At 50.8% G+C, this 10958-nt stretch overlaps 1 protein-coding gene across 1 annotated transcript; it reads right to left on the bottom strand.

Moving 5' to 3' along the window:
- Positions 1–764: 764 nt before the first annotated feature.
- SLC16A2 (solute carrier family 16, member 2 (thyroid hormone transporter)) lies at positions 765–8304 on the bottom strand. Its single transcript, XM_009999683.1, has 6 exons — positions 8289–8304; positions 7650–7794; positions 3956–4418; positions 3376–3519; positions 2651–2879; positions 765–985 (listed from the first exon to the last, which is right to left on the bottom strand). Exons 1-6 carry the CDS (start codon positions 8302–8304, stop codon positions 765–767), a joined length of 1218 nt encoding a protein of 405 aa, XP_009997985.1.
- Between the last annotated feature and the right edge of the window lie 2654 nt (positions 8305–10958).

Below are 10958 nucleotides of genomic sequence, written 5' to 3'. Positions count from 1 at the left end.
AGGCACTGGGCAAGAAAATGGAGGCAGAAAGTGGCTGAGGAACCTGCTGCTCTTGTCCATGTGTTTTTTAAGGCATATTTTGGAGGAAGGGGCTGCTCCCACACAGCTCCATTTGATGAGGATGGCAGGAGCAGAGCTGGCTTAGGTCCCCATCATCTTCAGCTCCCTGGGTGCGTGGGAGAGCAGAGGAAAAGCAGGAGGACAAGATGACAGTGAGACTTGCTGACCATTAATTTGGTTTGTGCATTGGCCCAAAGCAGCAATTCCTCCTTCTAGCTCCAAACCAGCCTCTGGTGCTGGATGGGGAGGGGCCTGTCCTGCTTGGACATGACACCTGAGTGACACCAGAGGAAAAGGATGGACAGCTGGAAGGTCCAACAAGCTCCATCTGTGGCCTGCTGTAAAAAGGCATTTGTTAGCTGTAAACCTGTTGTGACACATAGAAAACTGAGGAGGGGAGAGGGAGATGGATCCAGTTTGAATCCTGGTGGGACTTGGAAAATTGGCTAGAGGGAAAAAAAAAAAAGAAGAAGCTGCTTTGAAATAAAGGTTGTCCAAAAAAAAAGGAGCATTTCTGCTAGTTAAAAGCCTTTAACTAGAAGAACTTGTTGTGTTTGTTGGTTGGTTGTTTTGTTGTGTTTTTTTTCCTTTACAAACAGAGTGCATCAGTGATCACCAAGAATTATGGTCCAGCTAGAAAAGGGCCTGTGCTTGGGCTACCGAGAGGCTGCTGGTGGCAACGGCGAGGGCCGGGCATGGAGGGGTTACATGTGGGCTTCGGAGGCTGGGACGCCCGGCAGCAGCTCCCCGTTCACCACTGCCTCTGAAGCCAGCATCTTGTCCTTGCCAGGATCCAGACGTTGCTTTTTCAGCATCCTCTGGTGGATGAGGGGGACACAGGAGAGCACCAAGCCGCCGATGATGGGCGGCACTCCGGCAAAATAAAAGGCCGCATCGTAATTCCCAAAGTAATCATTGAGGTATCCTGGAAGAGAAGAGCAAGGGCAGCTACAGCCATGCCAGGAAAATGACCCACTTCTCTCCTCCCCCAAGTGAGAGCTGCAGCTTACATCAGCCACCAGATTTGGGGAGATTTGGGTTTTTTAACCAATCTTTTTTTTTTTTCTCCTCCACTGCATTCCTTAGGAGTTTTTACGCCCTGGATTAAAGGATGTGTAGCAAGGAAGCCAAGAAGGAAAGCCTCAGCCATCCTTCCTATGTAACCAGAAGAAGACACAATGGGACACATCCCAAACTATCCCAAATGCAAGTTGAAACACTGCTAAACAACCAGCCACTTTGAGGTGGCTCTTCCCAGTGCCTTGCTGGCCTGGAGGTGATAGAAAAAGCGGGAAGGGGCTGTTCCTCTGCACATTGTCTCCCCCTGGGAGTCCTGCTTTGCTCACAGATATTGTTATCTCCATGGGGATGTCAGCTGAAAAATACACAGTCAGTTACAGACAGCAACCAATCCCTTAAAAACCAAAGAGGTTCTGCACGTGAGCTCAGCAAGTCTTGACACAGCCAGGCCTCCTTGGAGAATAAGGAATTGCCCTTTATCGACTCTGGAAAGTCCCGCTGAGGTTTTTTCCTGCATAGACACTTGCCTGGGGTTTATGCCCGTGAAACACAGGAAGGATCTTCAGGTCATTTCAGTACCTGAAGGGGCTACAGGAAAGCTGGAGAGGAACTTTTAACAGGAGCAAGGTGTGATAGGACAAAGGGCAATGGCTTTGAACTGGAAGAGGGGAGATTTATTTTAGGCATTGGGAAGAAATTCTTCACTATGAGGGTGGTGAGAGCCTGGCCCAGGTTGCCCAGAGAAGCTGTGGCTGCCCCATCCCTGGCAGTGTTCAAGAGCAGGTTGGATGGGGCTTGGAGCAACCTGGTCTAGTGAGAGGTCTCACTGGCAGGGACATTGGAACTAGATGATCTTTAAGATCCATTCCAACCCAAACCAGGCTGGAATTCTGTGATTCTATGAAACAAGCCCTGTGCCCAGTTCCGTGCCCAGTGAGGCCGGTGCAGGGGGTCCCACAGCACCCAGACATCTGCAATCCCCCACCCCCCTGTCCCTTCATGAGGGTGTTAAAACAAATTTTGCTGCCAGGAACAGAAAGATCAGGGGTGCTTATGCAGCTTTGTCTTAGTGATTGCTGACGCAGGGGTTGTGCTGCTCAGGGACCAGCTTTGGCAAAGTGTTCACTGTTAAGGACGTGGTGGTTATGGCTCTGCTTACACACTTGCCCAAGTCTTGAGTGTTCCCATCCCCAAGTTTGATTCAACAATGCAGTGTCTGAACTCACAAGTTAGCAAATCAGCCCCCAGTTATTTAAAAAAAAACTTCTAGAAAACTGGTATCTGCCCATTTTTGGCTCAAACAGAAATGAGTTGATGTGATCTTGGGCTTCCCTCACTGGTCCCCCATTGCTCACCTTTCATCAAACCAGAGAAGGGCCCTGAGGTGCTACAGGACATAAGATGGAGTGATGCTACACCCACACGTCAACCCCCATACAACACAATTAGCCACAAAATTCAAAACCATATATCTGCTCTCTTGCCAAAATACCAGGATGGGTGAAAGCTGCTACAAGCATCTGCTCCCTCCCAACAGCTGCTCCAGATCCATCCTCGCGGCGCTACCAACCTGCTATTGGTGTGCCTGCAGTCATGGGCACGGCCATCAGCCCCATGAGGTACCCTATGGCCTGGGATGCCTGCATGGGCCCCACCAGCTCGAAGGCAATGGGGGCCATGATGGTGGTGAAGAGGCCATCACAAAGGCCGAGGAAGAGGCAGATGACAATGACGCCCTCGAACCCTTTGCACTGGGGGATCATCATGCACAGGGTGCCCAACAGCATGAAGGAGGCAACCTGGGGAGACAAGAGTGGGCACATTGTTGGATGCAGGATGAGTGGGGTTGGGCAACAGGAAGTGTTGTGGAGATGTCACTGAATAGGTCAACATCGACCCCCTCCTCTGGACCCCGCAATTCCATCCATCCTCTGCTCTCCTCTCACAGAGGCCCTTAAGAATAACCTTTTAAGAAGCTTTAGGAAAGATTAGCTGCTGGATTAGCTGCTAGATTTCAGCAGTTTGTTTTTCAAAAACCACAGGAAGGTGAGAGGGTGTCCAGCAGCTTGGGAAGAGCTGGGACCACAGACCTGGATTGTGGAACAGACAACGAGACCTCAGCTTGAGTTTTAACTTCTCTGTACAACTTTCTATAGTAAATTCTCTTCCCTAACACAGACAGGAATGTTGGGGAATGGTCAGTAAAGGATTTGGGATCTGTGGTTGAGTGTTGACGCCCTCCCCTGCCCTGCAGTAGGTGGCCAGCAGCTACATGGAGAGTGGGACACAACGTACCTGCAGGTAAATCTTCTTCAGCCCGGGGATGCAGTCACCAATGCGGCCTGAAACCAAGCGCCCCATCCCAGCCATGGCTCCAAGGCAAACCAGGAGGATCCAGTCTTTTTGGGTTTCTTGGAATCGCTTCTCCACGTATTTTACCTAGCACAGAAGGCACCAACGAGGACATGACTCCTCAGTAAGTTAATCCCTCTCCTAGCCCAAAAAGGGACAAGACTTCCCACAGAGGGCTGGTGGCTTTGGGAGTGGTTTTGTGATCGTGTCCGCACCATGCTGACCTGCACGTGTCATCAGCACCCACCTCCATCCCAACACCCCCTCTTCTCCTGAAACTGGTGCTGCCCCTCAAAAGCTGCAGGATGTGACCACTCTGCCCACCCTGGCTCAGAGGAGACACAGAAGCATTAAAAATCTTCCTCCTTCCATCCACTATTGCTGTTTACAGCTTTTTTCTTAGCTCTGAGGCTTTGGGTGGCTCTGTTGTACTGCCCACCTCCTCCTCACTTCCCCAGAGGAGCCCTTTCCCTCCAGGCAAAGGGAACCTCCCTCCTCTTCCAGCCCCAGCCGAGGCTCTCACCAGGTTCATGTAAGGTACGAGATACCCCAGGACAGCTGTGGCGATCCCAAAGGCCCAGATCCGATAGGTCTTTTTCCGGAAAATCCTCAAGTTGAAGTATTTGCGCGTCTGGGCCCAGCACTGTTGCCGCGCGCTCCAGCTGCCCAGCTTGTCCTGCCCGTCGTGCTGAGAGTCACAAGAAGGTGGCAGGATGGGCCGATAGGTCAGGGACAAGAAGATCTGGATGAGCATTAAGGCACTGAGTACTTGGAAAGTGTGCGCCAGCCCAATGGCCTTCCCAACCATCTTCAGGAAGAAGGGGAGCGGCACGGAGAGCAGGCAGCTGCCCCCGGCCACGATGCCGTTGGCCAAGCCGAGGCGCCGCTTGAAGTAGTGACCGAGGATGACCAAGGAGGGCTGGAAGGCAAAGGAGCTGCCACAGCCAAAGAGGATCCCGTACGTGAAATAACGAACTTCCAGAGATCTAGTGGGGAAAAAAAAAACACCACAACACAAAGCGGTTACGTTACGCAGAGGTAAGGAAGTCTTCTTCCCCCATGGTCCCGCAAAACTGGAGGCAAGACCCAGGCCTTGCACACCACAGGTGCTACCCAGATGGTCTGACCCCCAGGAGCTCATCCCTAGCCAAAGCAAGGATTATCCTCCTGTCACAGTTGGCACGTTAAATCTTTGGGAAAGCAAAGTCTGGCTGGGGAGTGCTTTCCACAGAGAGGAGCCAACCCGCCTTCCTCAGGAAGCTAACCTCACTTGAATGGTTTCTAAATTGCAGCAAGTAAGATTTTCTAAGGTAGGCAGAGGGGGTTATTTTTAGCCAGAAAACCTTTTTTTTTTTTTTCCCCCCCCACTGAAGAACTAATTGGAAACATTCTGCACTCAGTGCTTGAAAGCAGACAGCACCAAACCTGCTGGTTATTGGGCACTTAAGGAAGGGAACATTGTGTTTCTGCCCAGGCTCCAGGCTGGTTAATTAAGTTGTTCTTCTTTAACCTCCTCTGGGAGCCTCAATTAGACAGTTAATAGATCTCACTTGTACCTTACATTGGTGGCTGCACTCAAGGAAGGAGTGAAGTGGCTGCTCTACAGAACAGGTGGAAAGTCCTGAGAGCCCTTGGAAGGAGCCTTTTCACAAGTGCCAGCCCCAGTTTTCCCCAACAGAAGCAGCTGAGAAAGAAGCCTCGAGTCAGATGTGGAGCAAACAACCCACTGTGTTTCTCTCCAGATGATGGATTGTTTTCCTTCATCCCCATGCAAAACATCCAGCTGGAAACGTCTGCCACAAAATACTGCATAGGAGGAGAGGGCGATGGAAAGTTATGGGCAGCTCACCAGGCAACCAATGCTCCATCCACAGGGTCTTTACTCTGACACTCAGCAGGACTCATGGGAAATTCTGAGTGCTGCTCATGAAGCAAGCGAGAAGACAGCAGCCCACACCTAACAGAGTGGTTTGAAGTTGAGAAAACCTTGACCAGCCCATCATTTCTTCCATTACACGCTTGTCTCCTCAGCTTGCCAAGCAGAAAGCAGAACGTGCTTGCTGCACCCAACAGCTCAAAGAAAAATGACTGTCATGAAAGGCAATTTCCAGCTACCCCAGAAGGAAGCCACATCAGAAACCTCCTCGGCTGGAGCCAGGGCAAGCAGCTGGGCTACACAGGCTGCCTCTGACCTCCCACGCACCAGCTTTGGCCATCTCAGCTGGGTCCCACCAGCTTTAGTTCTGCAGCTAAGCTGATGTGTTGGACCAGCGGAGACAAACGCCGCAGTTCCCATCTGCTCCCCGTTGGTGCTAAGAAACCCCAGGATGAGCAGGCAGCATTGTTTCCCTTGGATAACAAGGTCTCCCATGGATAACAACGTCTCCTGGCACAATGACATCTCCCTCTGATGGCTGCCTCTCACTTACAGCTCACAATGGGAACAGTCCCAGTTCAGCCCCCCTGGCAAAGGGTGGGGAATTTCTCTCTGCAGGAGAAACCAGACAGAAATTGCAGAGGAGCAGGAGAGGCAACAAAAAAGGGACTTAAACTCCACTATAAAACACATAATGGTGCAGAAGAGGAGGGCTGGGAAGGCCCTGGGGGGGAAAGAAGCCAGCCCTGTTGAACTGGCCTCCATCTCCCATTCCTCATGCTCAAACATTCCCTTTATAACTGGAAAAGTGAAGTCTGAACCCAATCGGGATCTCTCTCTTCTTGAGGGCACGGATCTGTGGTGGCCTGAGCTGGTTATAAGTGCAGGAGACACCAAGGTGCCAGGCAGCAAAGTGAGGCAAACGCCCATCCAGAAAGTTCAGCCTGCCCAAGGGCTCTGATTTTCAGAATAATTTGTTCCTTTAGGGGTTTTCACACAAATCTCCCAATATTTGGAGAGTAGGAGGCACCAAACCTGAGCCAGGCACTGGGTTCCTGCCATGGGATTTTTGAATCTAGGAACCTCTGCTCCTCTTTTTGTGAGAGAACAAACCCATTTTAGAAAAAACAGGAGAAAAAGGATCTATTAATCTTGATCCAGCCCTGCCAGAGCCCCCCTCCCAACCCAAGCTGCATCTCCCCTGTGCACCTGCCAACACTGGATGGGTCACCTCCAGCTGTGGAGGAGATTTCCCCCCTCCCCCATAGTTCAGGGTGAGCAGGGGCCGTTAGTGCCGAATTTCAGGATGGGCCTTCACCATCCAGATGGAGCTCTGCCAAATCCCTGCTGCTCTTCCTCCAGCTGGGCTGTGCTGAAGGCAGCTTCCCTCGCCATGCTCCAGCTGCAAAGGGGCTCCTTGGCTCCTTTCTCCCACAAAAGGCAGCTGAAGGAATGCAGGCTGAGCACGGGAAGGCAGGAAATGGGGATTGCAGCTCTGGAACTATCCTGGAAATAATATTCTTCACTGCCTGTACTGTTTGATTTTGTTTTTGAAGCCCAATGCAACAAGCCACTGGCAGTGATGTGGTCCCAAGAGCTCCCTTGCTTTGCACGGACATTTTACAATGGAAGGGGAAGAAATTCCAAGCTTGGTTGATTAGAAGGAAAGCAAATGACATGGGAAGTGCCTGTGATCTGCACTGCCAAGCCCAACTGTGTTGTTCCCCATCACTGTTACTTCTTAAAATGAAAGGGGTGGCATCAGTGGAGGAAGTCACCAAGGGTGGGTCCTCCCAGGCCCCGTTTCAAGATGGTTTTGGCATCCCAAGTCCCCCGGCTGCAACCAGCCACATCCCTGGGGGTTTGCTGGGAGGCTCCAAAGCTGCCTCCTCCCCACCCATCACACAGCACGTATCCACAGGGAATCAGGCTTGGGATGAGCATGAGGGTCTTGTTGACCAGTGGGAAAGGGAGCTGGTGGCCCACTGCCCAGAGCAGACAGGGTGGGCAGGGAGGAGCCTGGCACAGGCAAGTTGCCCTCAGGGAAACCAGTGTCTATTTGCTTTTTTTTAAAAAAAAACACACTTCTTGAAGAATTTAATTAAAACAATATTGATTTTAACTGAACCCAACCCCAAAAAAATGCTTTTGTTCTGAAAAACTGGGACAAATGATGTTTTAGAGGGTGTCTCCACGGTGCCTTTGACATTAAACAAGTGCCACATAAAGGATCCCAGAGGTGACCTCATTTTGCTCCCACAAAGTGTAGGAAGGGGAGTTGAAGGGAACAGGAAAGAAAAGGAGCTCACTGAGGAGCTGGACAGCCCCTCTGCAGCCTTACTTGGTGAAGGAGCTGGAGAGGAGTCCAATGAAGGCAATGGCAGCTCCCATGGCTGCCGTGGTCCTGCAGCCCATCCTGTCGGTGAAGATGCTGGCGATGGGAGAGCAGAAAAATATCATGCCCATGGCCAAGGAGCCAACCCATGCTGGGGAGAGAGAGAAGAAAGGTGATGGTCATGGGGGGACATCAAACAGAGGTCAGGAGGGGAACAACAAGGCACTGACTCCAGCTTTGAAGGTGATCTTGGCAGAGAGGCCACCCCATCACCTCGTTAATTTGTGGCACAGCTCATTAATAACATGGTTCTGGCCCGTGCTGCCCATTGGCATCAACCTGCAGTGTCTCTCTGCCCACCCATGTGATGCAGGCAGGGCCAAGTTTTCCTTTCATCCACCCTTGCTGGGTTCACACGTGTCCTGAGGAAGGCCCTGAGCTTCCAACACTCCTTTCTAACAGCCCTTGCTGTGCGTGTCATGATGCTTCCACTGATGCCACTTCCACCCAGGACATCTCCACAGCCCTAAGTCCCCAGAGCTCCTCAGAGCCCTCTGCTCCCTGCCTTTGTCCAGGAGGAGGTTTCTACTGTGTTTCCAGGTCCCACACATCCACAGCTGCTCCCCAGAGCCAGGACTGCCTCACCTCCTCTTTGTCCCATGATTCTCTGAGATTTCTCATGGCAGATGAGCCAATGGGAGATACATGGGCTATGCCAGGTCTTACAACCCTGCCCTGGCTGGGCCATCGCCAAGTGGAACTGTGATCTCATGTCTCCTTCCAACCCATCTCTGGAGAAAACCACTGTCTGGCTGAATGTCTTTTTTCAGAAACTTTTATTATTTGCAGATTATTTCAGACCATCATCTTCTCCCTGCCCTGCACCTTCTCTCACTAACCCTTCCTGTGACCGCTTTGGGAGGGAAAGGCAGGCTTTCAAGAAAAGCAATGTGGTAAGGGAAAAAATCCCAATCTACCAACTCTGAGAAGAAGCAAGACATCCCCTCAGCAGGGCATGGGGCAGGGCAGACTGGCCAGCCAGACAAGGGGCCCCCAGCTCTACCCAGCATCCAAGCAGTGAGACCTCCTGGAGCATCTCCAGGCACTGGCTCTGGGCTGGGATCCACCCTGCACAGACCCCATGACATGTGTTCCTTGGGGTTTTTTTTATTCCCTTTTTGTTCAGGGGTTGTGTTTTCTTTTTTTTTTTTGCACCCAAACCAAGCCCCCTGCAAACACTTTAGCACAAGCCCCTGCACAATAACAACCTTCAAGGGCCGTGAGACCTTCAGAAAATAGCCAGATCCCTATTAAAAGCAAATCCCAGCTGTACAACAGCCTCTCCAACCTTTCAAAAAGGACCACACAAAGAAGCCCTCACTAGCCTGGGAAGAGCTCACCCTTCCAAATTAATTATAAGTTCGCAAGGACCCAATTTACTCCCAAGTTTTCCTTAATAAAAGACAAGCCAGGGCTGCACGGGAACGCGGCGGGAGTCGCTGGGCTCTGGTCTCAACACCAGGAGACATGCAAGAAAAAAAGAAAAGGATGAGGACGATGGAGAGGACCTCCCCCCTCCCCGTCTGATTTTCTTGGTTATAAACACAAGGCACAGTGTAATGAAAGTCCTTCTAATAGGATTAGGTGGCACAGCTCCAAAGAGCAGTCCAAAACAACTCGGCGAGGGGGTGAGGGGTTGGAGGGAAGCCAAGGTGGGAAAGGCTCGTTAAATTGGATAATATACTTCCAGAAATGTTCCTTCTACTCCAGCCAAGGCAGTAAAACGTTAGATGGCTCCGTCATGTTTGAAGTTTGTTATTTTTGGAAATTACTTTCAGAAACGCGGAAATAAAAGCATCAAGCAAAGTATTAAATTTAAAGGGCCAGATTCTGATCTTAATAACCCGGAGATTTACATGCAAATGAGCAGGATCAATCCTTGGCCCCCCCAGCCCCCCACCAAAAAAAATGCACACTCACCTGCAGAGATCGAAGCAAAGCAAAGTGAGAGGCTCAGCCATGGGTGCTTAAAGCTCCTCCAGCTTTGGGGTTTGTGACCAGGAGATATCGCTGCCGTGAAATCAGTAACCACACACACAGCACTGAGCAGGGGAGTCTCATGGCAAATTGCTCTGCCTTAGAGAAAGGGCTTACCACAAGCAATGAATAAAAATAGGCTCGGGGAGGAACGTCAAGTTAAAATTAGTAAGAACAATAGCCTCACTTCCAGAGCGGGGTTTTTGTCTTCCCAACATTTCCCAGTGAAGCCCCGGGAAGCCGGGAGAGCTGGGCGAGCTCCAGGGCTGGAAGGAAACCTTGGCAAAACCTGGGGGCAGGAGAAAGCAGCCTTGGCCCTGGTGTGATTTACACCCAAAGAGCTCCCAGAGAGGGGGTTGTACAATTTACCTCCTGTTTTGCCCCCATCAGGAGGGTGGTGACCTCCTTTCACCTGGGTCAGGGCAAGGCTGGAGGAAAGCCATGGGAGATAACCATGGGTTGGGAAAAAGAATGGGGTTCAAGTGCAGCAGAGCCCCAAATCTGCCTCTCTGGACATGGGGTTGGAGTCTCTCTGCTCCCAGGAGAGAGGGATTATTTTTGGCAATTGGTTTAATACAGTCGTGAAGTTTATTCTGGATTTTCCTGGATGTGAAGGGCAGAAGCAGCCATTCCTCTGGTGGAAACCAGACAGGGGTCAGGGCTTCCCTTCAGCAGCTCCTCAGGTGCTGGAGAAATTATGACTTGATTTAAAGCCCACAGGAGAAAAAAAAATAAAAAAATAAGGGAAAAAATAATAATAAGAAGAAAAAAGGGACTCTTTGCTTCTGATTTCCACAGGGTTTGGATGACATGGTTAATTCCTAGCCCAGCCACACCTTGCAACCCTCTGTGGCTGACAAGCTGGGTGAGATATTGAAACACATAAAGACAAGCCCCCACAAGAGGCATGAAGCCTTATCAGTGGTGTGGTGTGATCAAGCAGATCCTAAAAGAAACGCTGGATCAGAGCCAGCTGAGGATGGGGCTGGAAGGAGCTCAAGAGCTGCACAGAATTTGGACAGGAGTTGGGTTAAGACTTGATCAAGTCTCCAGGTACTGTAAAAGTCCAACCCCCTCCTGTAAGTTCAACCACCTCCATCCACCTTCCTGGAAGAAGGGGCTGGTTTTAGAGCAGCCTGGCCAGGTGCCAGGGGGGGACCTGGCTGGCAACAGTCAAGAAACCCCATTACCAAGGGATGCCTTGGCAGAAACACCAAAGGCTTCAGAAAACACTTTTTAACTAAAACATAAATTAACTAAAATATATAAATAAAATAT

The sequence above is a fragment of the Chaetura pelagica genome, unplaced genomic scaffold (assembly GCF_000747805.2).
Source record: "Chaetura pelagica isolate M959 unplaced genomic scaffold, ChaPel_1.0 scaffold456, whole genome shotgun sequence".
In the NCBI taxonomy this organism is placed as follows: Eukaryota; Metazoa; Chordata; class Aves; order Apodiformes; family Apodidae; genus Chaetura; species Chaetura pelagica.
Note: the sequence above shows the minus strand (reverse complement) of the source record. Positions and strands in the feature narration are given on the sequence as shown.